The sequence below is a fragment of the Gorilla gorilla genome, chromosome 18 (genome assembly GCF_029281585.2).
Source record: "Gorilla gorilla gorilla isolate KB3781 chromosome 18, NHGRI_mGorGor1-v2.1_pri, whole genome shotgun sequence".
NCBI classification, from domain to species: Eukaryota; Metazoa; Chordata; class Mammalia; order Primates; family Hominidae; genus Gorilla; species Gorilla gorilla.
Window position 1 is genome coordinate 119293231 of NC_073242.2, and position 27706 is coordinate 119320936.

The 27706-nt window shown below is 62.1% G+C and overlaps 2 protein-coding genes across 7 annotated transcripts in view; one reads left to right on the top strand and one right to left on the bottom strand.

The window, feature by feature from the left end:
- Positions 1 to 8: 8 nt before the first annotated feature.
- Positions 9 to 8423, top strand: CTU2 (cytosolic thiouridylase subunit 2). 3 transcript variants are annotated; one of them, XR_010131643.1, is made up of 15 exons: positions 9 to 145; positions 675 to 749; positions 3477 to 3555; positions 3762 to 3821; positions 4944 to 5004; positions 5618 to 5727; positions 5965 to 6248; positions 6359 to 6494; positions 6700 to 6831; positions 7187 to 7278; positions 7427 to 7530; positions 7682 to 7785; positions 7901 to 7967; positions 8089 to 8147; positions 8223 to 8303. XR_010131643.1 is itself a non-coding variant. In XM_004058133.5 (15 exons), exons 1-15 carry the CDS (start codon positions 78 to 80, stop codon positions 8290 to 8292), a joined length of 1548 nt encoding a protein of 515 aa, XP_004058181.3. In that variant the 5' UTR covers positions 9 to 77; the 3' UTR covers positions 8293 to 8423. The 3 variants fall into 3 exon arrangements, 2 of the variants coding, with proteins under 2 accessions (XP_004058181.3, XP_055220485.2); XM_004058133.5 differs by having other exon boundaries at positions 7635 to 7785; positions 8223 to 8423; XM_055364510.2 differs by lacking the exon at positions 675 to 749 and having other exon boundaries at positions 7635 to 7785; positions 8223 to 8423.
- PIEZO1 (piezo type mechanosensitive ion channel component 1 (Er blood group)) overlaps positions 8384 to 27706 on the bottom strand; it is a 68466-nt gene continuing 49143 nt past the window's right edge. For 2 of the 4 annotated variants that reach the window (XM_055364506.2, XM_063700389.1), the window contains 39 exons: positions 27405 to 27516; positions 27145 to 27323; positions 26920 to 27068; positions 26626 to 26808; positions 26188 to 26324; positions 25870 to 26027; positions 25592 to 25768; positions 24917 to 25042; positions 24646 to 24846; positions 23811 to 24015; positions 20632 to 20736; positions 20114 to 20267; positions 19790 to 20033; positions 19606 to 19702; positions 19344 to 19515; positions 18640 to 18729; positions 18460 to 18563; positions 18053 to 18124; positions 16914 to 17014; positions 16269 to 16371; positions 16138 to 16194; positions 15879 to 16051; positions 15625 to 15731; positions 15260 to 15439; positions 14850 to 15108; positions 14580 to 14768; positions 14208 to 14472; positions 13658 to 13790; positions 13427 to 13574; positions 13111 to 13325; positions 12843 to 13001; positions 12615 to 12762; positions 10060 to 10248; positions 9842 to 9934; positions 9595 to 9767; positions 9397 to 9519; positions 9234 to 9313; positions 8969 to 9155; positions 8384 to 8891 (listed from right to left, as the gene is read on the bottom strand). In XM_055364506.2, coding sequence (XP_055220481.2) covers positions 8642 to 8891; positions 8969 to 9155; positions 9234 to 9313; positions 9397 to 9519; positions 9595 to 9767; positions 9842 to 9934; positions 10060 to 10248; positions 12615 to 12762; positions 12843 to 13001; positions 13111 to 13325; positions 13427 to 13574; positions 13658 to 13790; positions 14208 to 14472; positions 14580 to 14768; positions 14850 to 15108; positions 15260 to 15439; positions 15625 to 15731; positions 15879 to 16051; positions 16138 to 16194; positions 16269 to 16371; positions 16914 to 17014; positions 18053 to 18124; positions 18460 to 18563; positions 18640 to 18729; positions 19344 to 19515; positions 19606 to 19702; positions 19790 to 20033; positions 20114 to 20267; positions 20632 to 20736; positions 23811 to 24015; positions 24646 to 24846; positions 24917 to 25042; positions 25592 to 25768; positions 25870 to 26027; positions 26188 to 26324; positions 26626 to 26808; positions 26920 to 27068; positions 27145 to 27323; positions 27405 to 27516 — 5997 coding nt within the window. In that variant the 3' untranslated portion in view covers positions 8384 to 8641. Of the gene's footprint in view, positions 8892 to 8968; positions 9156 to 9233; positions 9314 to 9396; positions 9520 to 9594; positions 9768 to 9841; positions 9935 to 10059; positions 10653 to 12614; positions 12763 to 12842; positions 13002 to 13110; positions 13326 to 13426; positions 13575 to 13657; positions 13791 to 14207; positions 14473 to 14579; positions 14769 to 14849; positions 15109 to 15259; positions 15440 to 15624; positions 15732 to 15878; positions 16052 to 16137; positions 16195 to 16268; positions 16372 to 16913; positions 17015 to 18052; positions 18125 to 18459; positions 18564 to 18639; positions 18730 to 19343; positions 19516 to 19605; positions 19703 to 19789; positions 20034 to 20113; positions 20268 to 20631; positions 20737 to 23810; positions 24016 to 24645; positions 24847 to 24916; positions 25043 to 25591; positions 25769 to 25869; positions 26028 to 26187; positions 26325 to 26625; positions 26809 to 26919; positions 27069 to 27144; positions 27324 to 27404; positions 27517 to 27706 lie in introns of those variants that run through there. The other 2 variants (XM_063700390.1, XM_063700391.1) reach the window with 2 other exon arrangements.

Here is a 27706-nt window from a genome sequence, read left to right on the forward strand (position 1 = left end):
ACGGCGCCCCTCCGACGTCATCGGGGCGCGCCCTCGCGCTGTCGCCACCACAGTCTGCGACGGGACCCGGCGTGCCCATGTGTCAGATGGGCGAGGACTACGGGGAGCCGGCGCCTGGGGAGCCGCCCCCGGCGCCGCGGCCCAGGTAAGAGCTGGCAGCCGGACCCGCCAGGCCGCCCCTCGCCTTCCCGCCGCACTCCTGCCCCGAAGGGTCCCGGCCGCGCTTGCTCCGGGAAGCCCCGCGTGGAGAGCGGGACCTCGCTCCCTAGCACTCGGGGAATGCCTGTCAAGCGGTGACGAGCACCTAGAAGGGGACTTACTCCACTGGCTCGCACCTCTCATCCTAGCAGCCACTGGGGACGGCTCTGCCGCTGACAGTGCTGTCCTTATTCGGAGAGGACTGGTTCCGTGAAGCTGTCTCCTCCCCGTGTCAGCCTTGGGAGACTGAAAAGCGGCCTTTATGTGCCCCCTGAGCCGGCTTTTCTAGGCTAAACATTCCCCCAGAGCCTTTGTTTTTCTTGAAGTTTGGACAAAACAAGCCTGGGTTTTTGTGTGTACTGAGGTGCCTTCCTCTGACCCAACTCAGGGTGAGAAACAGGAGCTGTCTCCCCAAAGCCCACTAGGGGTGGGGAAGATGTGATCTGTGTTTCTTCTCCCCCCTCCCATCTCCAAAGCCGTGAGCAGAAGTGTGTGAAGTGCAAGGAAGCGCAGCCCGTTGTGGTGATACGAGCCGGAGATGCCTTCTGCAGGTGAGGCCTGGAGGTGGCTGAGACCCTGGCAAACATGGCCTCGCTGAGCAGACAGGATAGCCCCAACTTGTGATGCTTTATTAATTCTTTTTAAAAACATGTGCTTACTTTATTCCTGCTTCTGATGTGGTCCCTCGTGCCCCTGGTGTTGAAGTGGAGGCGAAAGCATTGGTTTCCTGCTTGGGAAAGTTTCCCATGAGCTAGCCACAGATCCGCTGATGAGGTTTCTGATGGAACTTATGGGGACAGTTGGAAGTGGGGCCGTGGTGTCTAGACTGGGATAAGTTGTAGGAGGACCGGGCGTTTGGGGGCAGCTGGAATACATCTAGGGGCGGATCAGAGCATCTTGGGAACTTGGCACATGGTCTGGGTGAAAGTTTTTAATCTCGTGTGAGATGCTTGTTTCATCTGTGGCAGGATAGAGGCTTGGAAGACCTCCAGCTTTCCCCCAGGCGCTTGTCATGTCTTTCTTGGCTTGTAGCCATTGTATTGTTCAGTTGTTTCCACTAGACTCATAGCTCCCTGAAGGGAGGACCAGGTCTCTCTTCTTTTAGCCCTCTTAATTCCCAGTGGCGGTGCGTGGTTTTTTTGTTGTTGTTGTTTGTTTTTTTGAGATGGAGTCTCGCTCTGTCGCCCAGGCTGGAGTGCAACAGCTGGAGTGCATGATCCCAGCTCACTGCAACCTTTACCTCCTGGGTTCAAGTGATTCTCCTGCCTCAGCCTCCTGAGTAGCTGGGATTACAGGTGCCTGCCATCATGCCCGGCCAATTGTTTTTGTATTTTTAGTAGAGACAGGGTTTCACCATGTTGGCCAGGCTGGTTTCGAACTCCTGACCTCAAGTGATCCACCTGCCTCGGCCTCCCAAAGTGCTGGGATTACAGGCATGAGCCACCACACCTGGCCAAGGTAGGTACTACTTTAACCACCCAGGAGAATCTGAAATTGCCAAGCACACCAGGTTGCCGGCAGAATTCACTGAGGAGAGGCTGCTGTGGCTGTATGCGAGGCCCCTGTGGCCAGAAGGGCTTCTCCTGTGCTTGCTGGTCCCAAGGAACAGTGGGGAGTCGGCTCTCCAGGGGAAGGCCTTAGGAATCTACATCGAGCTGGGATCCCCTGGGATCATTCAGATCAGCACGTGGGAGAAACCTTGGCCTTCCCTGACCCACAGGGGACAGCGTGGTTTCAGGAGCCCAGACGCAGCATGTACACGTGGACCTGCCACGCTTGAATCCCAGCTGGTGGTGTAGGGCGCACAGGCTCTCCTGGTCCACAGTGCGGAGGTGAAGCCCAGCACCTGTGTCTCCTTGTATGAGACTCCCCACGCCCAAAGCTGGGTCCTGGGGGTCACTTCCCATGTCCCAGCCTTGACCCTTGCCAGTTACCTGCAGTCCCTCACCTGGCATCTTGCTGTTAAACACAGACTTGCTTTACTGCCTGTAAAGGAACCACAGGGGGGTCATTCGGCCTCTTGTACGTGGTATCCATTCAGCGTAGGGAGGGACTGCTGTGCACATCAAGTGTGTCTGACAGGAAGGGAGAGACTTGGAGCCCCAGGTGCAGGGTGACTCTTGCAGTGGCATCGTCTGCTCTGTACCGGGTGCCGCTCTTCACCCTGCCTGCCAGGATTGCAGGAGAGCTTTAAAATGCAGACTCCTAGGCCTCACCCCTAGACAATTTGACTTAATTGGTTTGTGCAATTCTAACATACAGCCAGGGCCAAGAACCTCTGACCTAGTGAGCCAGAGTCAGATGGCTGGAAAGTTTATTATGAACAAAGATTACAGCTGGGCACAGTGGCTCACACCTGGAATCTCAGCACTCTGGGAGGCCCTGGCAGGAGGGTCACTTAAGGCCAGGAGTTTGAGACCAGTCTGGGCAACAAAGCGAGATCTTGTCTCTACAAAAAATACAGCGGTTAGCCAGGCATGGTGGCATAAACCTGTGAACTGTAGTCCTATCTACCTGGGTGGCCGAGGCAGAAGGATCACATGAATCCAGGAGTTTGAGGCTGCAGTGAGCTGTAACTGTGCCACTGCACTCCAACCTGGGTGACACATCGAGACCCTGTCTTTTAAAAATGCAGTTCCCAGGCCTGGAAGTTCTGATTCTGTGGGGTTAGGGGAGGAGCCCAGGCCACTCTGTGAGTGAGCCTCTTAGCCATTCCTGACCCAGTTGAGCCCAGCACACTAAAGATGCCAGCTCTGGGGCCCCAGGATACTGAGCCCTCGCTGTGGCCCACCCCATTTCTGCACTTCACCCCAAAGAGGTGGTGTCTCTACACGGTGGGCCCTCACTGTGGCCCGCTCCATTTCCACATTCACCTCAAAGAGGTGGTGTCTGTATGTGGTGGGTCTTTTTTTATGGGGTCTGGGTTGGCCTTGCCCTGTACATGTCTAAGTCTGTCCACTCCACTAGCTGGGCCCTTCTGAGCGCCTGTGGGGAGGGGTGCCGGGGCTGTGCCCTCGTTTGCTGGATGCAGCCTCCGTGGCTGTGCAGTTTGTACCTGGTCGTGGGAGGGGCCGGTGAGCCTCGTGTTCACCCTGAGGAAGCCACTGCCAGAGGGGCCAACCCCGCCCCTTTCACCAGTCTCTGGACAGAGCCTGGATGTGAAGATGCTGCTTTTAAAGATGGAAATTGGTAAAGGACGTCGTCACCTGGCAGCCCCTCAGGACGCTGCCCACCGTGCGGGTAGCAAGCGGTTCCCTCATCTCAGGTCTGTGTTGCAGGGACTGTTTCAAGGCCTTCTACGTCCACAAGTTCAGAGCCATGCTGGGCAAGAACCGGCTCATCTTTCCAGGCGAGAAGGTAGCGTCTGGGCCCTGGGGGTCTGACTGAGCAGCCTGGCCCGTCGAGGTCCCCGCTTGTCCCTCCCACAGGCAGCCTGGCCTGCTGCAGCCCGCCAGCTCCTCCTTGGCCTTTGAGGGCAGACTCGATGTCCTGGATGTCCACGAGGTGGGGTGTCTGCCTGTGTTGGAGGTGCGGTGCCCTGAGTGATGTTTTTTCTCCCCCAGGTGCTCTTGGCGTGGTCTGGGGGGCCTTCGTCCAGCTCCATGGTCTGGCAGGTTCTTGAGGTGCGTGTTCACTACCCCCTGGGCCTGGGCTGCTGGGCTGAGCTTCGGGCTGGGGACCTCCCTTCTCAGCCTGCTGAGGGGCTCTTGGTTGGGGCTAGAGAGCAGTCCATCCCGCGGCCTGAACACCTGGAGGGTTCTCAGATGTGTTTACAGCAGGTGCACCAATCAGGAGCTGGGTCCACAGTGCGTGTGTGCGGCCCACTTGACTTCTGTCCGTTTGCTCAACCTGCGTAGAAACATAGTGGAAAGCTGCATCTTGGCTCAGCTGTGTGTGACTCGAGGGAAGATTGGGAAAGGGGAGGGGGTTTGCTAGGAGAAGCAAAGGGAGCAGCGTTTGAGGTGGAGGCGGTCTCAGGCTGCACACAGGGCTCGGCTGGGGGTGGTGGGGCTGTGCCCGCGGCGTGTCAGGGGTCAGCTCAGGAAGTCTGAGGCGGGTCGGGCTTCTCAGGAGGGCACAGGAGCGGGATGTGCTTGGTTTCTCCGCACTCCCAGTGAGAGGTGCAGACCGGAGGGGGCTGTTTCTGTGGGCTGGGTGGTTGAGAGGAGAGGGGTCGGCTTTGCCGGGTTGAGGGGTGGGGTGTTCGTCTCAGGATGGGCGCACGGCGCGGCACTGCTGAAATTAGTTTCCTGTTTTCTGAGGTCCCCTGAACCTGCCGGGAGGGTGTTGTGAGGGAACTGGCCCAGCCCTCTGTGTAACGCTGGTGCTGCCTTTCCTGTGCCCAGCGGCGCCCCTGCCTCTCGCAGGCTGTTGGTTTCTGCTTGTGAGAGCAAGTGCTTCCGTAGTGGTCAGAAGCGTGTGGGATGGTGGCACAGTGGCCCCGTAACCCAGCCCCCTCTCCTGGGGCGTTGTTGGGACATCCAGGACCAGCTGGTGAGGGGCATGTTTTACCAGGGGGATGAAGACCCCCAGGCTACCCTTTAAAATAAGTCGGGCGTGCGGCCTCGCCTACTGGGCCTGCCCGGCACCTGAGCCTGAATGGCTTTGTCCAATAAACGCAATGGCAGGGGAAGACCACTTCACCTTCCAAGACGGCATTAAATCCAGGTGAAGAATGTTCTGAGCTGGAAAAGTGTCCTGTGACTTATGGCTGGGGGCTGAGTCCCTGCTGCTTCTCCCTCTAGGGCCTGAGCCAAGATTCTGCCAAAAGACTGCGCTTTGTGGCAGGGGTCATCTTTGTTGACGGTATGTGGGGCCATTGTTCCTCCTAATCCCTGGCCGCTTGGGGTAAGCCCTGCGGATCCTCCCTCTGGTGTGGATCCTCCCTCTGGTGTGGGCCCTCCCTCTGGTGCGGGTCCTCCCTCTGGTGCGGACCCTCCCTCTGGTAGGGTGTGTTGAGCTGCTGGTGCTGCCCCTGCACCGAGGCCCTGATGGGGATATCTCCCTGAAGGAGGCAGCAGATGTATCCATCGTTAGGTGGCATCACTGTTCCTGGAATCTAAGAACATCCTTAGAAAGTCGGGGGTGGGAGCAGGAGTGGCGGCTGCCCAGCCCCCATCACGGGGTCTGGGGACAAAGAAGGGCGAGTTAAGTGCTGATGGTGAGGGGGGCCCAGGGGCCGACTCCCCGACCCTTGCTCCTGCAGAACGAACTCCTGGGGTGTTGACTGTAGCGCTGAGGTCAGCCACAAGAGAGAAACCCCTGCCCAAAGGAAAATGGCCGACACCCCACAGCTCCGCCAGGAAGCACCGCCCTGCGGAGCGAGGCCTCGAAGGGTTTCCCCAGGTGGAGGTGGCCCCACAGCCTGCCCTGCCTGGCTCCTCTCTAAGCCCTGACTCTTTCTGCCTGGGTTTTTCAGAGGGAGCAGCCTGTGGCCAGAGCCTAGAGGAGAGATCAAAGACCCTGGCCGAAGTGAAGCCCATTCTGCAAGCAACTGGGTTCCCATGGCATGTGGTGGCCTTAGAGGAGGTGGGAGGGCTGTCCCTGGAAAGGGGTCCCAGAGGTGACCCCTGGGGGGCACTTGCCCGTGTCCCAGCCTCACTGGCCTCTCCTTCATCCCAGAAGGCGGGGCTGTCGGCGGGGGGTGGGAGGCACCTGCCCGTGTCCCAGCCTCACTGCCGTCTCCCGCATCCCACAAGGTGGGGCTGTCTGTGGGGGGCACCTGCCCGTGTCCCAGCCTCACTGGCGTCTCCCTCATCCCGGAAGGTGTTCAGCCTGCCACCGTCGGTGCTTTGGTGCTCTGCCCAGGAGCCGGTGGGATCCGAGGGGGCCTACAAGGCGGCCGTGGACAGCTTCCTCCAGCAGCAGCATGTGCTGGGGGCCGGGGGTGGTCCTGGCCCGACTCAAGGGGAGGAACAGCCACCCCAGCCCCCGCTGGACCCCCAGAACCTGGCAAGACCACCTGCCGCTGCCCAGACTGAGGCTCTTTCCCAACTGTTCTGCTCAGTGAGGACACTGACGGCCAAGGAGGAGCTTCTGCAGACCCTGCGGTGAGGCCCTGAGAGCCCCCCTTCCCCGGGCCCTGACTCCCCTCAGACCCGAGAGCCCCCATTCCCTGGGTCCTGTGCCCCCCAGGCCCCTGAGATGCTCTGTGCTTTAGGACCCACCTGATCCTGCACATGGCCCGAGCCCACGGCTACTCCAAGGTCATGACTGGGGACAGCTGCACACGCTTGGCCATCAAGCTCATGACCAACCTGGCGCTGGGTCGAGGGGCCTTCCTGGCCTGGGATACGGTAGGCAGGGGCCTGGGTGTTCAGGAGGCCCATCCCCACCTTCACCCCTTCGGCCACCTTCACTGGAGAGTAGCCTCTCACGTATCAGTCCTGCCTGCGGCCTCTCGGATGGTGGTGGGGTCTGTGACCTCCCCTACCTGGCAGGGGAGGAGGGGCAAGCACATTTGGGCCTTGACCTGGACCACACAGCACCCGCCTCCCCCAGGGCTTCTCGGATGAGCGGCACGGGGACGTGGTGGTGGTGCGGCCCATGCGGGACCACACCCTGAAGGAGGTCGCTTTCTACAACCGCCTGTTCTCCGTTCCTTCTGTCTTCACACCAGCCGTCGACACCAAGGTGGGCCGTGTGGGCTGAGCAGCCTCTCACCATTGACACCGGGGTGGGCCATGTGGGCTGGGCAGCCTCTCACAGGCTCAGGTCATCAGCACGCCTTCAGTGACTCCTGCTGTGGCCCCCAGCAGTGTTGCATCCTCTGAGCCCACCCTGTGCCCTAAGGGTGTGGGGGTGACAGGAGGACCCCACAGTGGGTGCACTGCTGAAGCCGCTTCTCTGGCTGCCTTGAGCGGTCGCAGCAAAGCCAGACCCATGTGGGCCAGCAGTGTGGAACCCACGGCACCTGCCCTGGGGACTCTGCCCCAGCCTGGGGCTGGCCTCTGGGCTTTCCCGTAGCCCCCAGTCTGATTGTCCCTAGGCCCCTGAAAAGGCCAGCATCCACCGGCTGATGGAGGCCTTCATCCTCAGACTGCAGGCCCAGTTCCCCTCCACTGTCAGCACTGTGTACAGGTGTGTGCGGGGGGTGCATGGGGTGTGTGCGGGTGTGTGCTGTGTGGGTGTGTGCGGGTGCTGAGCTCACCACTCGTGCTCAGGCCAGGGCTTAGGGTGGAGCCACAGCCTGTGTGATTCACCTGCTCCTCCCACAATCCGGCCACAGGACAAGTGAGAAGCTGGTGAAGGGCCCCCGGGACGGCCCTGCTGCCGGTGACTCCAGCCCCCGCTGCCTCCTCTGCATGTGTGCCCTGGACGTCGACGCCGCTGGTCTGGGGTTCATGCTCTTGGGGTGACGGGGGGAGGGAGCCAGGGAGTGGGCGGGCGTGGGGGCTTAGCAGCCCCAGGCTCCCTCAGCCCCTCTCTGCTTGCAGACAGTGCCACGGCTTTTGGGGCTCAGACCTCCTCGCGTCTCTCCCAGATGCAGTCGCCCATCCCCCTGACGGAGACCCGGACACCCCCGGGGCCCTGCTGTTCTCCAGGGGTGGGCTGGGCCCAGCGCTGCGGCCAGGAGGCCTGCAGGAGGTGAGTCCCTGTCCCTGCCACCCATGGCCAGCTGCATGGGGGGGGAGGGGGACCTGTCCTTACTGCACGGCATTGAGGTGCCAAGGTGGCCACACAGCCAGCTCTGCTCCTGCAGGGAGGACCCCCAAGCCTGCATTGAGGAGCAGCTGTGCTACAGCTGCCGCGTGAACATGAAGGACTTGGTGAGTACGTGCCCACCTGTCCTGGGCCGGGCTTGGGGCCGCGGGGAGGCCATCCCCTCGTGGGTGGCTTGAGGGGGTGCTGGCGGGTTTCTTGGCCCCTCGACACCGGCCTCTGTTGCAGCCCTCACTGGACCCCCTGCCACCGTACATCCTGGCCGAGGCCCAGCTCCGCACACAGAGGTACTGGGGCCCACACTGCCGTGGCGCGTGGGTAAGGGGCCTCGGGGCTGGTGCCCACTGCAGCTTTCTCTCTAGGGCCTGGGGCTTGCAGGAGATCCGGGACTGTCTGATTGAGGACAGTGACGACGAGGCGGGCCAGAGCTGAGCGTGAGGACGTGCTTGCCGGGACAGCAGGCAGTGGCCACCTGGTCCACCACACTGGAGCCGGAAGGCAAGGACGGGGGACTGGCCTCTGATTGTCCATTTGTATAAATAAAACATTTTTTAATTAAAAAACTCTACAGTACACGTGGGGGACGGCAGCGCCACGCAGGCTGTGGGGACGCGGTGTCCTTCTCTGACAGCAGCATCAGGGCTCAGGCAGGCCGGGAGGATGCATCACAGCTGGCGGCCTTGGACGGGGCAGTGGCTCCCCCGGCCTGAGGAGTGCCGCCCCTTGTGGCCACACTGCCCAGCAGGCCGGCTCCTTCCCTCTCGGGCGCCAGCAGCAGCTCCTACTCCTTCTCACGAGTCCACTTGATCATGGTCTCCGGTGAGCGGTAGAGGAAGATGAGCTTGGCGTACAACTCCTCCTCCAGCTCCAGCTCCCGAGTCTCCCGCACCAGGAAGATGTCCTGGCAGAGCTTGAGGATGCGGTCCACGCACGGCAGCTCCTCGAACATAATGGAGTGCGAGATCTCGCTGAAGAATCCGCGCACGAACTTGCCGATGACCAGCACGATGGACACATACAGCCCCATGATGCTGCGGGGGAAGCTGGTGAGTCCTGGGGCTGCCCGGAGCCCCCCGAGCTGCGGGGTGCCCCCCAGCCACTCACTCACCCGTAGCCAGCCAGGAAGCCGAGACTCGGTGGGCTGACCTTGTCACTGAAAATGACCATGGGCAGCAGGTTGCAGTTGGTCTGGCACTCCTGCAGCTCGATGACCCACCATTCCAGGAAGCCGGTGGCCCCCGCACCCTGCTCCCTCCGCAGCTGGATACGCACGCCGAGGTAGTCGGCCTCCTCATCTGGGATGGAGCGAGAAGATCGTTGAGGCCGCAGGTCACCCCTCTCTAGCCTCCCCCAACCCCCACGCCCATACTCACTGGGCTGCAGCTGCTTCACAGGGTTGGCTTCGGGCCCGTTGGGGGCACGGATGTACTTGGGGAAGAGATTGGGGATGACCCTGCAGGGGGGTGCTGGCAGGTCAGGCCTGGCCCAGCCAACCTGGCACAGCCCTCCTGCCCACCACCCGGGCCCTTCACTCACACAGACTGGTCCGAGGTGCCCTCGAGCAGGCTGGCCAGCTGCTGCCGTGCAGTGCTGTTGGGGGCCAGGGCCAGCATGTGCTTCTCGTTGGCATACTCCACAGTGCCTCCCTTCGCCAGGTCCCTGTGGGTGGGAACACAGCGTGACCCACTGTGGTGGGTCCACCCACCCAGGCACTGCCCCAAGTCCAGGATGAACCTCTGGAAGTTCCAGGTGAAGCGCAGGGTGATGTCGGCCGTGCCGTTGTAGAGCTCCCGCTTCATCTGGGCACGGCTGGGTGGGCTGATGCGCCACAGCGCCCCGGAGCTGCCCTCAATCTGCGCCGTGACGATGTCCTCAGGGCTGTACTGGCTGATGAACTGCATGGCCAGCTGGGTACAAGTGACACCCTCAGTGACTGCAGCCGCCTCCCCCCACCAGCTGTTACAGGGCGGAGGCCACTTACCGGCTGGGGGTCAAACTGCCGGGACAGCTCCTCATAGGCCTGGGCCGTGAAGGGGATGATGGACGGCTGCTGGGCGCTCATGGTGAACAGTGGCTGGGGCAGGTATGGGGACACAGGGCCACGAAGATGAGGCGTGGAGGAGCAGCTGGGGGTGGCGCACCGCCTTGGCCAGAACCCCCAGGGGATGGGAACGGACAGGCGGACCCACACATGCTCACCTCATAGCCGCCCAGCTTGAGGGTGACGGTGACGTCGATGGGCTGGTTGACAACCCCGACCACGGAGCGCACCAGCGACATGAAGAGCAGCGGGAACCAGATGATGGCGATGAGGAAGAGGATGATGAGGCCACCCATGCCGTACTTGACAATCTTCTTCTTCTTCTGCCCTTTGGGCTGTGGGTATTTCTGGAGGGGAACGACACGGGTCACACACTCAGCTCTGCCCTTCCTGCGGGTCACACAACCGCATTCTCCAGCTCACCCAGCAGCCCGGAGAAGCCCCAGCCTGACCTCAGCATGGCACAGCGGTAGTAATGGTGGGCAGACACAGGCCAGTGGAGTAGAACTAAGAGTCCGGTTGGAACCCTCATGTTCAGGGGTCGTTGATCTTACACAAGGGAGCTGTGACTGTTCAGTGGGAATGGACAACCTTTTTCAACACGGTGCAGGCACCGCCCCAGGCAGGAGAATGAAACGCAACTCCTGCCTTATACCATGTGCCAAAATTTACCTCAAAGTGGATCAAAGAGCGAAACTTCAGAGCTAAACCTATAGAACTTTTAGAAGAAAACGGGCAAATCTTCATGAACCTGGATTTGGCGAAGGAAACAAAGTAAACCAGATATTACCAAAATAAATACTTTGTGCTTCCAAAGACACCAAGAAAATTTAAGAGACAGTCCATAGAATTGGAGAAATTTTCTGCAAATTTTAATTGATAAGGTTCTAGCAACCAGAGAATACAGAGAATTCTTCCAATTCAGTCATTTCTAGCCAATGTATCTATCTGCAGAAAAACAGAAAAAACTCTAATAAAAAACAACCCAACTGCTGGGTGCGGCGGCTCACACCTGTCATCCCAGCACTTTGAGGTCAGGAGTTTGAGACCAACCTGGCCAAAAATACAAAAAACTAGCCAGGCCTGGTGGTGCGCACCTGTAGTCCCAGCTACTCGGGAGGCTGAGGTGGGAGAATGGCTTGAACCTGGGAGGCAGAGGCTGCAGTGAGTGAAGGTCATGCCACTGCACTTCAGCCTGAGATCCTACCTCAAAAGCCCAACTAAACTACGGAGAAAGGATTTGAATAGACATTTCCCCAGAGAAGATACACAAATGGCCAAGCACATGAAAAGACGCTCAACGTCGGTCAACAGGGAACTGAGAAGAGCCCACAGCAAGCCACCCGTTCAGCAGGATGGCCAGAACAAAAAAGACATAGTAACAGGTTGTTGAGGATGTGGAGAAACCGGAACCTCGTGTTGGTGGGAACCTTAGATGGTGGAGCTGCTATGGAAAACCAGCGGCTCCTCCTGATGGAAACCATCACCAGCACTTCCGGCCCTGGCATGCAGCCACAGAACCAGGGGCACGGGCACACAGACGTGTACACCGGCGTGCCTGGCAGCATCACGGGCAACAGCCCATCAGCCCATCAACAGATGAGCACGTTGTGGTCCATCCATGCCACAGAGTATCATTTGCCCATAAACAGGAAGGCCGTACTGCCACGTGGTTGGACCTCAGAGACGCCATGCTGAGTGAGGAAAGCCGATGACAAAAGGACAAATGCTGTCTGAGCCTGTTTTCATGAAATATCCACTGTAGGCAAATCCCATAGAACCAGGACCTAAACAAGGGGTTACTAGGGGCCAGGGGAGGGGGAAACGGAGTGACAGGCAATGGGCACTGGGTTTCTTCTTTTTACTTTTTTAGAGACAGGGTCTCACTCTGTTGCCCAAGCTGGAGTGCAGTGGTGTGATCAGGCTGAATGCAGCCCTGACCTCCTGGCCTCAAGCCATCCTCCCACCTCAGCCTCCAGAGTAGCTGGGAGCAAAAGTGTGCACCATCACACCCAGCTAACGTTTATTTTTTTGTAGAGAGAGTCTCACTATGTTGCCCAGGCTGGTCTTAAAGCTCCTGGCCTCAACTGATCCTCCTCTTTTGGCCTCCCAAAGTGCTGGGACCATAGGCACGAGCTCCCATTGCCAGCTAATTTTTTTATTTTTACATTTGCTGAGGCAGGGTCTCACTGTGTTGCCCGTGCAGATCTTGAACTCCTGCCCTTGAGCAGTACCTCCCTCCTGGATCACTTAAAGTGCTGGGATGACAGGTGTGAGCCGCTGTGCCCAGCCCGGGGTTTCTTTTTGAAGTGGTGAAAAGGCAGATGCTCAACTGTGAATCTACTAAAACCCCCTGAATTGTACTTTTTAAATGGGGGAGTGGTCTGATGCATGAATTCTCTCTGAAAAAAGCCATTAAACAAGAACGCAGGAAACAGTGTCTGTCCGGTCCTCCCTGCACCAGGCCCTGCTCTGCTGCCAGCCTGCCTGGAACAGGACCAACTCCGCTGCCCACTTCTGCCCCCAGCACTCACAGCTGCCAAGATCACTGGCCTCGTGATCAGCTAGTGGGTGGGCTTGCTTCATGTCCCCATGGGCTCCTAGCCCTGGAAGGGCCTCCAGCACCATGGGTTCTCGTGGCAGCAGTGCCTCTGTCTTAGGGAGAGGGCATATCCCTGGCCCTTGTCCCAGCCCCCGCCCTGGGCCCAGGCACCTTCTCTGTCTCTCGGCTGCATTTGATGATGAAGATGTTGGCATAGATGTCCTCCACACACATCCAGCTGGACAGGGACAGCGTGGTGTCCGTCCACACCCAGTCCATCACTGCCCGCAGCTCCACCAGGAACGGCACCAGCCGGAACCTGCCCACAGCCAGGGTTCCCGTCAGGTGGGCTCCCTCCTGCCCGGGCCGTGACCCCCACCCCGGCGGACCTGCACTCACCCCTGGAAGAGGAAGAGGTTGAGGTGATTGTACTTCTTGGTGAGGAAGTTGCCGAGGATGCGGGTGGGGTAGCCGCAGCGGATCTGGTAGGCGGACAGGGCGAAGTAGATGCACTTCACGAAGTACCACAGCTGGGCCACCACATTCTGGTTGAACATCCTGGGGTGGGATGGCCAGGTCAAGGACCCCATCAGAAACAGCCCTGCAGGGCCCCCAGCCCGCACTGCCCCCGCCCCTGGAGACCGAGCGCCCCCACGTATGGGCCCACCTCTCAGTGACAGCGGGCAGGATGAAGAACATCCATAGGTGGATGGCCAGCACCAGCACCACCTGGAAGGCCAGCTTGCCCAGCACGGTCTTGCGCAGGTAGAGGGCACGGTCGACCACCATGGTACTGAACTGGATCAGCAGCATGACCAGGAAAGCCTCGGGTACCTGGTCGTCTGATAGGGAGGACGTGATGTCTGTGGCCGCCGAGTGCTTCTGTGGCCAGGAGAGCACAGGTCAGGGGGAGCCAAGCCCGGGGGATGTGGGTGGCTGCTGAGCTCTGCGTACACTGGGTTTGGGTCCCGGGCCTGGCTCACCCCAAAGGCCCAGAAGCCAAAAATGATGATGATGAAGTCGACAACATCAGCCAGGAACATGAGGGCATAGACGTCGGTGGCTGCGCGGTACTTAGTATGCAGGATGTCGTGGAAGAAGCGCCGTAGCGGCCGGTATGTGCCCTGGGCCCTGCGGAAGGGGGCGCTCAGCCTGGTGCCAGTACCCGCCTCCCCACCCCCACTCCCCAGCTGCCCCCGGCCACCATCACTCACAGGGACAGGCAGAAGCCCTGCAGCCGCCGCCCGGCCGCCCTTACTCTTCCTCCAGAGCGGCTTGGCCTCTTCTCTCTCCCCGTGGGGGCCTCTTTCTCTTCCTCCCCCTCTTCTTCCTCCCTGTCCTCAGCTTCTGTAGGGAAAAGCTGACTTCTGCCTGGGCCCCCTGGGGACTGGGCCTGGCTCATGGCTCCTGACCACCCTAAGAGGCTGGCATTCTCCCTGTTTGACAGACAAGCAGACGGAGCACAGGAAAGCTCCCAGTGTCACTGGCAAGGAGACAGCTGGGGCTGTGTCGTCTGTCTGGGGCAACTGTGAGGGGCCAGCCCAGGCCAACAGTCGCCCTACACGTGGGGAGCATCCCTGGGGGCAGCAGCCAGGGACGGCTCTGCAGGCAGAGCCGGGAGCTGTGGCTCAGAAGTGGCACCTTCCTGGGATCCAGGTGGGCCTCACACTGGGCTTGGCCGTCTCATATGAGAAAGACCCTCCCTGCAGTAGCCCCCCTCAGAGAACTGGGTAGGCAGGAGGTTGTGGGGCAGGGCGCTTATACCGATGGCTGCCTCTCCTTTCTGTGCTGGGCCCTCCTTCTTCCTTCGTCTAAAACGTAGACTGATGCGCCTTGTGTCACGGGGCCTGAGCTCCACTTGGGGTTCTGGGGTCCCGTCCGTGGGTCCGACCCTCGCTTCCACCTGAACGTGGTCTTTGGTGGTGGCCGCAGGCACCCCTGGCCCCTCCTTGGCTCCCTGCTCCTCCTCGCCGCTCTTGTCATGCTCCTTGGATGGTGAGTCCTCCTCGTGGTCCCAGAGGCCGTAGCACTAAGGGGTGGGAGGGTGTGGTGAGGGGGCCTTGCCTCCCTGGTGGAGAGCACAGGTGCGCAGAGGGCCTGCCCAGCCCCGCGTTGCCAGCCAGGGCTCACACTCACCAGCAGCTGGGAGCGGTGGAAGAAGAGGGCCATGAGCTGCACCAGGTCGTACTTGATGTAGCCCTCAGTCTTCTCCAGGCCCAGGATGCGGGGCGGGAAGTAGGGCTTGTTCTCGTAGCGCCGCAGCACCACGTGGCTGTTCCAGGGGAAGAACCCAAACTGGAACAGGTACTTGACGACCACCGCGATCTGTGGGGGAGGGGGCTCAGCACGCGGGGAGGGTCACGGCGCGGTGGGCCGGGCGCCCCCTCCCCCGCGGCCTCGGCCCACCTCGGTGAAGACGATGGCCGTCATCCAGAAGCGCTTGCTGGGCCGCGGGATGGACAGCATGGCCCACAGGAAGACAAGCACGGGCAGCACCAGCGAGCCGGCGGAGGCCGTGACCATGTGGTTGAGGATGATGATGAAGTAGCAGAGCAGCTCCGAGTGGGCGGCCACACACTGGTACATGGCCCGCAGCAGCCGCAGCGCCCGGCCCTGCCCCTCCGCAAACAGCTCTGCCTCCTCCAGCTCTGGGATGTGCAGGCGCCTGCAGGGAGACCCGCGAGTTTGGGGGAGTCTGGGACTGCCCGAAGGCACGACGGCCCGATCTGTTGCCGGTCACAGACAGGCTCCTGCCCCTGTTCGGCTGCTCCCCGAGGGCCATGGTGAGGCTGGTGTTGTGCGCGTCCCGCCCCCACCTGTCCAGAAGCAGCTCGCTGGCCGTCCGCATCCGTCCCTGGTACAGAGAGGCGCCAGCCTCACGCTCCCCGGGGTCAGTGACCGCCTCCTCACTGCCACTGCGCGTGTGGTAGCCGGTGCTCAGGGGGCTGCCCGTGTCGTCTGTCATGCTGCTGAGCGGCTCCTCCGCGCCCAGCCCACTGGGGAGGGAAGCCGAGTCACAGAGAATCCTGCTCTATGGCCTGACCCCAGGCTGCAGCGAGGGTCAGGGTGGAAAGCGCCCACGGTCCCTTGGTGGACAAGGGAATGGCGAGGGTCGGGGATGGCTGGGCGTTGCCCACCCTCCAGGGGCAGCGGCTGGGGCTCGGGTCATCCCAGCACCTACCTGGACACGGTGCTTGGGGCATTGGGGTCCTCGGCGGGGCCTGGCAGCTTGGCCTCGGCCTGGCTTGTGTACAGCTGATCCAGCACGCCCCGGTGCACTTCGCCGCCCTGCAGGGCACAGCAGGGAGCTCAGGGCTGCGGCCAGCTCTTGTCCCCACACGGGGTTTCGTGCAGTGGGCGCGGGACTAGGCTGTTAAGCAGGCAGGGGCGTGGTCAGGCAGAGCAGGGACGAGCGCGGTGCACAGGCAGGCTCACCTGCAGGAGCTCCTGTGTGAGGAGGTAGCGCTCTGCCCGCAGCACGTCGCTCATGGTGCCGTGGTGCCGGGTGAACTCCTGCAGCCAGCGTGTCAGCCCGTCCACTAGCGCCTGCCCCAGCATCCACAGGAACTGCGCCGTGCTCAGCACCCTCTGCACCACGTGGCTCCGGCCTGCGGGAGGGCGGGAGGGGGCGCTGGAGGGGCAGCCTGTGGGGCCAAGAGAGACCTCCCACTCCCCAGCCCCGGGGCCCATGTACCTTCCGCTGCCTCCTCGGGGCCCTCTGCCGGCTCCACCTCCTGGCTGGGGCCACCACCTGGGCATAGGATGCTGGTGAGTGACTGGCAGTCCCACGGCTTCCCCTCAGAGTCCCCACGCCCCCCAGCTCACCTGTGGGTAGCTGTCCTGCCTGCTCCTGCCTTGCCTGTTCCTGCTCCTGCTGCCGCCGCCTCAGCACCGTCTGGGCGTTGGTCACCCATGCCTGGTACGCCAGCTGTGGGCCAGCCCCCGGGTTAGGACCCGGCCTCCCGAGCCATCAGACCCAGGCGGGAAGCTGGGGTTGGGGAAGCCGGGCGCCAGATCCAGATCCCTGCTCTGTGTCTCCCAGGGACCTCTGTGTCCCTGAGCCCCTCCCGGATGGGGACCCTGAGGGGCTGTGGGGGAAGACCCCCACCCGTTCAGGAGTTGGGTGGGCTGGTCTAACACCAAGAGCCAGGGGCCCAAAGACGGACCCAGGACAGCCAGGCGGCCAGCACAAAGGTGTTGGGCCAGTCTCACAGGTCAGGCCACAGGCAGCCACCAGAACCTGGGTGGTCAGACCCAAGACCGTGGGGCAGCAGGCTACACATGACCCATGTCCCTGTAGCCTGGTTTCCCATGGGACTTGGGAGGCCTGGATGGGGCTGGGTGGGCTAACTGGAGGTGGAGGAGCTGGGCTCTCAGGCCTTGGGGGCATCTGACACCCCCTATGCTGCCCTGGTCCAGGACCACAAGCTCTGTGGTTGGAGTGGGGCCGACGGGGCTCTCCCACCTCACCTGGAAGGCACTCTGTGCCGACGGCCTCGGGTCTTCAGGGACAGCCTCCTCCTCTTCCTCGCTGTCAGACTCAAACAGGAAGTAGTCCCCGGAGTGGATGACTGTGGGCAGGCAGCACTGAGAGCCAGCCTTCCATGCAGGGAGACTCCCAGCCAGACCCCCTCCGCCTGCATGGGCCAAGGCCCGAGAGCCACCCTTCCCATGCGGAGTAGCCGGGAGCGGTGCAGGCACAGGACACAGGCCAGCGTGGTGGGACAAGACAGAGGTGGGAAGGGCAGCAGAGGAGCAGAGCCAGCGCAGGCTGGGGCGCAGAGTGGGCCGACTGCAGAGGACCGGGGAAAACCCAGGAGGCTGTGTGAGAGTTAGAAAAACAGAACAGGCCGGGCATGGTGGCTGACGCCTGTAATCCCAGCACTGTGGGAGGCCGAGGCGGGCGGATCACCTGAAGTCAGAGGTTCGAGACCAGCCTGGCCAACATGGTGAAGCCCCATCTCTACTAAAAATACGAAAATTAGCCGGGCGTGGTGGCGGGCACCTGTAATCCCAGCTACGTGGGAGGCTGAGGCAGGAGAATCCTTTGAACCTGGGAGGTGGGGGTTGTAGTGAGCCGAAATCACGCCATTGCACTGTAGCCTGGGCGACAGGGCAAGACACCATCTCCAAAAAAAAAAAAAAAAATGGCCTGGAGTGGGCACATGCCTGTAGTCTCAGTTACTCGGGAGGCTGAGGCAGGAGGATCACTTGAACCCGGGAGGTGGAGGTTGCAGTGAGCCGAGATCATGCCACTGCACTCCAGCCTGCGGTGACAGAGCGAGACTCCATCTCAAGAAGAAACAAAAACAGAATAACACAGTGCTGCTGGGTCCCAGGTGAGATCACTGCTCGACCATCATGTGTCATCGGGGCAAGCTCCGAGACTCCCACCGTTGGAAGGTCTGGGGCATAGCCGGGAGAAGACATAGTCAGCCCAGGGGTCTGCAGCCGGTGAGGCACCCCCCGACCCAGGAGGCCTGAGCATGTCCTGACGCTCAGGGCCTGGGGGTCGGGGGAAGGGAGGGGAAGATAGCAGGCCAAGCAGAAGACAGGTGGGGGCACAGAGGGCCTGAGAGGGTGGCCACAGGCGCGCTAACTGGGGGTACCTGTGGCGTGGTCCAGCCAGGGCCGCCACCACTGCCTCCGTGGCGGGGAGGAGCCCCCTGGACTGTCGGGCCCTGTGGAGGGGCAGGGTGAGCGTGAGGCAGCAGTCAAGCCACCAGGAGGGGTCGGGACTGTGAGTGCTCCCGTCTTGGGGACAGGATAGGTGGAGACAGACACGGACACCCACAGTGATGGGGGCCGTGTGGGGCCATGGGGCTCAGAGCCCATGTGTGTGGACGGACAGTCACAGGGCGGCCGTGGGGCCTGCCAGACAGAGGGTGATCATGCGGACAGGACAGGCGGGCTGGGAGCCCTGTGGGACGTCACATGGGCACAGATGCAGCACACGCCAGCAGGCACAGACATGCTGGACACGGGGCCCTGGGTGCCAGACTCCAGCTGCACTCACTTGGCTCCAGGCCGGGGTCCTTGGGGCCCAGGGTGTCCTGGGGGTGACTGCGGTCCACCCGGCCCTGCCTGTGCTTCTCCTGCTTGGCACGGATACGCTCCATCCTGTGGGGGCGAAAGGTGGGGGTATGCTGAGCACTGGGGGGAGGAGCCGGGGAGTCCCCGCCCCAGAGGCACCTACTGTCTTTTCAGCTGGGCCAGAGACTTCTCCTCTATCCTGCGGTGGAAGTCAATGCTCTTGAGGTTGGCAGCGTTGTAGAGGGCGAAGCCCCTGTAGGGAGGTGGGGATGGGGTGTGAGCACCAGGCACTCCGCCCCAGCAGCATGGGCAGCCGCCGCTCCCCGCTCAGCCCGGGACAGCTCAGCCCGGGACAGCTCAGCCCGCTGCTCTCTGCCCACACTGGGCAAGAGGCATCCACGGGGGAGGCATCTGCTGCCCCCACCCTCCGTGCTGTCTGCGGTGAGGACAGGCCCTTCTGCCGGACAGATGCAGGGGTGTCTGGTGGCACCCACCCCACCACAGCTGCAGGGAAGCAGGCAAAGCTGGCCCCAAGCCAGAACCCCTCCCTGGGGCAGTCGTGACACCACACGGTGGCCCTCCCGCTGGTGGAGAAACTTAGCCCTTAGTGGGAAAGTTGGCCGTGGGTGAGACACCAGCCACCGTCAGCACCGCAGCCTGTGGTCTCTGACAGACCCAGCACTGGGGCAGAGTGTGATGGTGCCGGGGGTCTGCCGGCCTTCATTCTCCCTCTAGATGACACGCCCATGTCACAGAGTGGCAGAGCCTGCCCTCCTCGGGCCGGGGCCTGAGACAGTGAGGGACCTCCCATTGCCCCCTCCCAGCCCCAAGACGGGAGCTCTGGGCTGTGTCTGGGCCCGAGCTTGCCTGGAGGCTAGCAGGGCGGTGGCCTGGAGGTCGGCCCTGACGTGCAGGTAGTAATGGCTGAGGAAGACGCGGCGCTGCAGTAGCAGGAAGAAGAAGCAGACGCTGTCCCAGATGATGCCAGCCTCCTCCACAGGCAGCAGGCAGTCCTGGTCTCTGTCCATCATCTCCTTGGCTGCAAGGCAGGCACCAGCAAGGGTCAGGCCCAGGGTCCAGGAGCAGGGGGCTTCCCCCGCCCTCCCCCGCCACCGTCCTCGCCACTCACGGTCATAGTAGCCCTTGACGGTGCATACAAGGCTGAAGAGCTGGATGACCCAGCAGAAGCCGGTCTGCATCTGCTCCACAAAGACGCAGGCCAGGAGCTGGGGGAGAGCAGGCTCAGCGGGGCCAGCAGGGCCCTGGGGCGGGGGGGGCGGGGGCGGGGGGGTGGGGCCGGAGGCCGGGCTCACCGAAAGCATGTTCTTGGAGATGATGACGGTGACGTTGTACAGAATGAGGCAGTCCCACAGCACGAGGCGGGCCCGCGTGTTCCTCTGCAGCAGGGCCGTGCCAAAGAGCAGCAGGTAGAAGCAGGCCAGCAGGTAGCCCAGCCCGAAGATGCTGATGCGGGTGGCCCCCGTGATAAACACCACCACCAGCACCAGCCAGAACAGGTATCGGAAGACGGCCACCTTCAGCATGTCGAGGTAGGACCTGCCAGGCCGGAGCGTCAGGGCGGGCGCCCTGGCCACCCATCCCAGAAGGTTCCCCGTGGAGGGTGACGTGGAACCCACCTGCAGTGGATAAAGTTGGGCACGGGGTTGGGCTCCCCCCGCAGCGGCTCCAGGCGGTCGGTGTTGACGCCAGCCATGCGCTGCCACTCCTCCGTGCGCTCAGCCGAGAACACCTGCCACTGCTGGGAGGCGCAGAGCAGCAGGAGGAAGTCGCCTACAGGACACAGGAGCCGCTGCTGTGCCACATGGGGACCCACACGAGGTGGGCATGGCGCATAAATCCCACCTCCCACCCCAGGCCTGTAGGCGTGCAGCCGCTGGGAGCGGACACACGTCTGCCTGGGTGAGTGGCCGGGTGTCCCTGGGGGAGCCCCGGTGTGGGGGTGTCCGCACAAGGGCTGCTGTGCACACATGCTGAGGTCTGTGTGCGTGCATGTGAGGTCAGGGCCTGCAGGCTGCCATGTGCCTGACTACACCTCCGCCCGTGCACGCCTGTGTGCACACTTGTGAGCAGATTTGGGGGTGTGAATGTACTCTGAGGGTCCTCTGCGGAGGTGGGGGTGGTGGGGGGCACTCACTGATGAGGTTGGTGGAGTTGGGGGCCCGGAAGAAATCAGGCAGGTACAGCCACTTGATGAGTGCGGAGTTCATGGGGACGGCCCGGCTCCAGCGCCAGGGGTAATCTGGGGGTGGGGGTGTCATGTCAGGAAGGGCCTGGCCTGCCCGGGGCCTGAGACACCCGGTCCCCACCTGTTGACCGGGGGCCTCAGAGCCTGATACTATCACCAGCCCTCAGGGTCCATGGGAATCACCTCACGCACACCTGGTTCTTAAGAACTGACAGCTCTAGTGTCCTGTGTGTTCACACACACACATTCCTTAAACTATGCACCAAGCCCCTGGGGGCAAAGGAACTGAGCAGGAGGCCAGAGAGCACGGGGGTGGGGGCTGCTGGGCCTGAGTGGTGGCCCACATGGCGTCATATTCCATGATAGGACAGTGCGTGTGATAGGACAGCTCTGAAAACAACAGCCAGAAGCTGCACGGACGCCTGCAGCCAGGAAAGGTTCAACCTGCAGCAACCACAGCCGAGAACGCGCTGCTCAGCACGTGGGACCGGAATCCATGCGACAGCCTAGACAGACCTCAGTGTGCTCTGCCAAGTGAAAGAAGCCAGACCTAAAGGCCACCTGCTGGGAGTCCTGCTGACGTGGCGTTCTGATAGGACCACGTGCTGGGGATGGGAGGGAGCCGTGGCACTGCCGGCCCCCGGCCGCACTTCCTGGGAGGCATGTGAGGCAGGGAGGGTTGGTCCCTAAGGACTGAGGGGGTGGATGTGACCACGTATCTGCAAAACCCACAGCGCCATGTGCCACAGAGGGAACCTCACGATACGAAAACAAAGTTACCCTCGATGTTGGGGAACCCAGGACATGCTGGTGTCACAGGATGGCGACTGCACGGCGCAGCCTCGTGGAAGGAGGCAGAAGAAGGGGAGCTGGCCTAGGTGACGCTTGAGAGGAGGTATTTCAACAAGGAAGAGGTGGACAGGAGAAGGGGAGCTGGCTTCAGTGATGCTCGAAAGCAGATGTTTCAACAAGGAAGAGCTGGAGGGCCCAGAGGCGGAGGCAGCCCTGTAGCAAAAGGCACACCCAGCGCCCAGACCCTGGGCTCTAAACCTCATGCTCCTGGAACTCGATCGGGCTCCCGGGAGCAGTGGCTGTGAGCACAGGGCCGGGCCTGGGAAGCAGAAGATGAGGCAGCAGCGCCTGGGAGCAGAAAACAAGACGGGGCTGGGCGTGGCAGCTCATGCCTGTAATCCCAGGAGGGAGGCCTGTAATTTGGGAGGCTGAGGCAGGTGGCTCACCTGAGGTCAGGAGTTCAAGACCAGCCTGGCCAACATGGTGAAACCCCGTCTCTACTAAAAATACAAAAATTAGCCGGGCCTGGTGGTGTGTGCCTGTAACCCCAGCTACTCAGGAGGGAGGCTGAGGCAGGAGAATCGCTTGAACCCGGGAGGTGATGGTTGCAGTGAGCAGAGACGGCGCCACTGCACTCCAGCCTGGGTGACAGAGCAGGACTCCATCTTGAAAAAAAAAGGAAAAAGAAAACAAGACGGACTTGAAAAGGGCGGGGCAGGTAGAGAGGGCCCAGAGCTCCCAGGGCCTGAAGCTGGGACCACACGAGACAAAGTAAACAGTGCTGGTCCTACAGCCAGTTCCAGAGATGATGGCGTGCCCACACACACACAAATACCTGAATAGAGAAATCAGCAGGAGACAAAGGACAGCTTTTCCTTACAGAAGATGCCAATTAATATGTGTAGAAGAGATGAGGAAACAGAAAACCACCATTACGAAATAGGGCCTGGCGTCGTGGCTCACACCTATAACCCCAGCACTTTGGGAGGCCGAGAGGGGTGGATCACCTGAGATCAGGAGTTCAAGACCAGCCTGGCCAACATGGTGAAACCCCGTCTCTACTAAAAATACAAAAATTAGCCGGGCATAGTGGTGCTTGCCTGTAATCCTAGCCACTAGGGAGGCTGAGACAGGAAAATGGCTTGAACCCGGGAGGCGGAGGCTGCAGTGAGCCGAGATTGTGCCACTGCACTCCAGCCTGGGTGACAGAGCAAGACTCCATCTCAAAAAAAAAAAAAAAAAAAAAAAAGGGGGTTCTTGCTATGTTGACCAGAGTGGTTTCAAACTCCTGGCCTCAAGGGATGCTCCTGCCTCAGCCTCCCAAAGTGCTGGGAGCACAGGCGTGAACCACCATGCCCAGCCAAATACGGGGAGATGATGTAACAGTGTGTGGCCGGAGGGGCCAGGACCCACTCAGCAGAGGGGAGGCCCAGGGTCTGCGGATGACAGAATTCTCAGAAAGCAGCCAGTAACAAATGGCAGCTGTCCTTGATGGGAATCCCAGCTGACGGACACACAGAGACAACAGAAAGAAAGTCTGTTTCATAAAACCACAAGGCTGACCCCACACAGCCCACCGGTGCCAACAGGCTGGGTGCCACTGTGGGGCAGGTGGGACGCCCCTGAGCCGGCCGCTTGCACAAATGTGACTCCCCATCTCAGACCGCAGGGTGCTGTGTGCCTTGAGCAGACCCTCAGCACCAGGACAGCCACGCAAATCCAGTCTCAGGGCGTCAGCAACACTACCGGCCTCCCTCTGGAACTTCCCAAGAGACAGGAGAGGCGGGGGCGGCTTAGACCCAAGACAAGAGACTAGAGCAAACATCAGACCATATCCCGTCTGAAAACCAAACGGCCACAAAGAAGGGTGCTGAGACCGGGGCCGTTTGAATGCAGAGGACACGTTTGACGATGGCACTGCCAGGAGACGGGACCGTGAGTGTGGGGCTGTGGGCTCAGACACCCTCCCCCAGGAGACGCATGCTCGAGACAGCACTTGGGGGTGAGGCATCACGGCCGACCCGCACGGGGCCCGGAGAGGACACAGCACTCCTTGTGTGACTCACAACTTTCCTGAAGGTTTGAAATATTTCAAGATAGAATACTGGGCAAAAAAGGAAAAGAGAACAGCAGAGCCTGGAGGGGGCCAGGCCGCCCCCGAGAGACAGGATGCAGGTGATGGCGCCTGGGTAGGACGTGGAGTGGGCAGGAGGGACTGGAGGAGGCCGAGGCTAAGTCTAGGAGGGTGGACAGGAGCCCGGGGCAGGCGGGAAACACCCCCACGGGCGTCCACAAAGCCACAAAGCCCACGCCCACCCAAGCCACGTGCCCCTCACCGATGCACAGGGCCGGGGGCATCCCCAGGCACAGCAGGTACTGGTACAGCAGGAACAGTGCCAGGAAGAGGCAGTAGTTGGGCCAGAGGCGGGCAATGGCCTGGCGGTGCCTGCGGGTGAGGATGGCCACCAGCCAGCAACCGTGCAGGGTCACCAGAAAGTTCATGCGCTGCCCGATCACGTTCACGGCCATCAGGAAGCAGATCTGGGGAGGGGAGAGGGCGAGGCGTGGGGATGCACTGAGTCTGGGGGGAGGGCGGGGCGTGGGGATGCACTGAGTCTGGGGGGAGGGCGGGGCGTGGGGATGCACTGAGTCTGGGGGGAGGGCGGGGCGTGGGGATGCACTGAGTCTGGGGGGAGGGCGGGGCGTGGGGATGCACTGAGTCTGGGGGGAGGGCGGGGCGTGGGGATGCACTGAGTCTGGGGGGAGGGCGGGACGTGGGGATGCACTGAGTCTGGGGGAGAGGGACTTTCTTGTCCCACCCAGCAGGCCTCAGGCTTGCAGCAGCCCTGCCTGGAGGCTGTGGGCATCAAGCAAGGACAGGGCCAGCGGCGCTGTCAAGAGGGCAGGAGTGGCTGGCAGTTGCCATCGTGCGGAGGAAACTGAGGCTCCAGGAGGTGGGCTGTACGGTAGAGCGGATCTAACTTGGCCCCTGCCTGTTGTCAGCACCGACACACCACAGGAGTCCGGGGAAGCCGTGCCGGGCCCTGGGTCCCCCACCCCACCCCGGGGCCCAGGCAGACCCAGGTGGGGCCAGGCTTGCGCACGGTGCAGCCGTCCCTCCCTCCCGACGGCCAAGCCCTGCCCCAGGGGGAGGCAATGTCCTTGCCTCACCTCCAGCCCGAATTTGTAGAAGAAGAAGTTGATGAAGTACTTGAGGCAGCCGAGCAGATCCTGGTCCAGCTGCTGGCGGGTGCCGCTGGAGAACACGGCCTGGGCAGGCAGCGGGGCCAGCTGGTGCTGCCGGCGGTAGTGCTCCTGGCGCCTGTACACGATGGCCTCGAATACCAGCAGCAGCAGCACTTGCAGGTGGTTCTGCGGAGGGCAAGGGTCAGGGGGCAGCCGGGTACTCGCCCGCCCAGCCGCCCACCAGCCCCTCACTCACCTGGATGTAGCCCAGGTTGGGGAACCCTTTCCGCACCCCAAACCAGTTGGCAGGGTCCACGGGCCCCTGGTACAGCAGGGACTGGCTGATCTCCGTGGGCAGCAAGTTGGTGCTATTGGGGGAGGGCTGGCAAAAGGCCGGGCATCAGTGCCCCCTCCCAGGCCACAGTGCCCCCTGGCCCTGCCCGGAGCCCACCACAGCCACAGCCCTGGGGCAGGTCCACCGCTCCCCAGCTAGGGACACGGGGGCTGCCAGCCTTGGAGCCACCTTCACGGGGAAGGGGACCAGGTGTTTGAGAACAGGGAGACCACGGGCAGGGGCTAGGGGAGTGAAGAGAGGTCCAGGGAGAAGGAGGGATGTGCGAGAAGGTCCCAGGCAGAGATGTCTGACTGTCTCTCCCTGTCCAGGCCTGGGGTGGGGCCCTCCCGTCCTCACTGCGGGAGACCCTGGGACTCCGCCCCTACCGGACACCCTTGTGTGCAGGGAGTGGGCCCCTGGTCCACAGTTGAGGTCGAAGGATGCTGCCTCCAGGAAGTCCCCTTGGCCCCCCCAGGGGAGAGTCCTCCATCTCCATTGCTGGCCCCACTGCACTGAGGCAGCTGCCCCGGGAGGATCGGGCTGCGAACACAGAGTTGCCTGGAGCTTCCTCCCATCCCAGCCCTCGGGGGCCGGTACCTCGGTGCAGTTGCTGGAATACTCCTGGGGGTTGACAACCTTGAGCTGGTACAGCATCTTACACACGATGATGACGCAGGTCCACACGGTGGACAGGCAGGAGGCCATGGGCCGGAAGCGTGGGTAGGGCAGGGCGAAGGCCCACAGCACCACCAGCAGCAGGTTCATCACCGACACCTGAGGGCAGTGGGCACGTGGGGCTGGGCTTGGGGAGGCCAGCCGGGCAGGCCAGAGCGACCCCACCCCAGATGGGAAGCTGAGTTGCCTGCCACACTCACCTCCTTCAGGGCCACCCAGACGGTGTACAGGGCCACCAGCTTGAAGACGTGAAGCTCCAGCAGCCGCCGCAGGAACACCTGCACGCGTGAGAGGACGTCCGAGAAGCCGGCTGCCAGCTCCAGCAGCCGCTCAGCCACCAGGCCCCACTTGGCTGCCCCTGTGGTGGTGTGAGGGTCAGTGCGGGGCACAAACGGGGGTTCCCGGGCCCCCTGTGAGGAAGAGGCTCTGGAGCCCAGAGGGGACTCTGCCAACGCCCCCCGAGCTGGGACATGGCACAGCAGACTGGGCGGCAGCTGTGCTCTGCCCGCTCAACTCACCTTCAGGCACCTGCGTGGCCTGGTGGGGAGTGGCCACGCCCAGCACCTCGTCCCTGGACTCCTCCTCCTCCTCCTCCTCCTGCTGCTGCTCCTCCTGCTCCTCCTGCAGCAGTGGGGTCCCACTCACTGCATCCTGCCTGGGAGAGGGTCCAAAAATGTCATCTCCCAGCTAGGTTCCTGCCCTTCTCATTTCCTGGGGCTGGAAGAAGCCGTCGGCACCGCTTCTGCTGCAGCTGCCAGTTCAGGTGCACAGCTGTGTCACAACTCATGCCCCCTGTCCCTGCGACCTCCACGCTACTGCCATCCCCTTGGTATGAGCAAATGCCCCTTGGGATCTGAAGGTGGAAGATGTGGCTCCTGTCCAACTCCCACCTGGCTCCCTCCCTGGCCTAGGAGGCTACACCTCTCCAGGGCTGGACAGGGAGGGCGGGGCCGCACCTGTGAGCCCAGCGCGGGAGGCGCGTGCCAGGCAGGGACACGTGCTCCATGTCGGTGAGCTGCATAAAGGGCCTGTGGAAGTAATGCAGCTGCAGGATGCAGGCCAGCAGGAAGAAGCCGGGCACCAGGATGCTGGAGAAGAGCTCGGACACGCTGAACTGCTCCAGGCCCAGGTCCCCCAGCCTGTGGAGTGGCAGCATCAGCACCGGCCCGGCCCCCGGCAGAGCCGCTGCAGCCCTGGGGAAGTGCATGGGGTGTCGGCGCCCCTGCCCCACCGCCCCAGCCTGGACTCACTGCTCATCGGTGAAGCCGGTGAGGTTGCGCCAGTAGGCAGGGAAGTCCTGGAACTGGAAGGTGTAGACGGCGATGAGGACCAGCATGGTGTAGGCCACCACGAGCCACCAGAAGGCCTTGAGGAGCTTCCGCCACAGGCTGTAGTAGACCTGCCGGGTGAGGTGGGGGTGGTGAGGACCGCGGGGAGGGTCCGTGCCCCAGGCCCCAACCCAGCCCACCAGCCACCTGGAAGAGGGTGAGGCAGAGCAGGAAGAGGAACATGTAGACAATCTTGTAGACCACGAGGCGGCCGGCGAAGCTGACCACGATGAACATGCCAGCACACACGTAGATCCAGTACTTGGCATACACGCCCTTCACCAGCTCCCCCAGGCTCTGCAACAGCGTCTGCGTCCGCGTGGGCTCTGTGGGCCAAGCCAGGGGCAGGCGATGGCATCAGGGCGGGCAGGCAGGAGGGCAACCCCCGCCTCTGGCCCACCACTCACCTGTGTCTGCCACAGTGACCTCCGTCAGCGCAGCTGGAGACTCTGCCCAGTTCAGCAGCTTCTCTTTCACAAACTGGCGCAGCAGGAGCCAGAAAGTCAGGGTGTAGAGCAACTGTGACAAGCGCAGGGTGTCACAGTCAGCCGGGGGACCCAGCACCCCTCCCACAGCTGGGGGACCCAGCAGCCCTTCTACAGCCGGGGGACCCAGCACCCTCCTATAGCCGGGGGCAAGAGCTCTCAGGCGGCTGGCACCAGCCCATCCACCGCAGCCTCCCCACAGGCACCAAACACCCTCTTGCTCA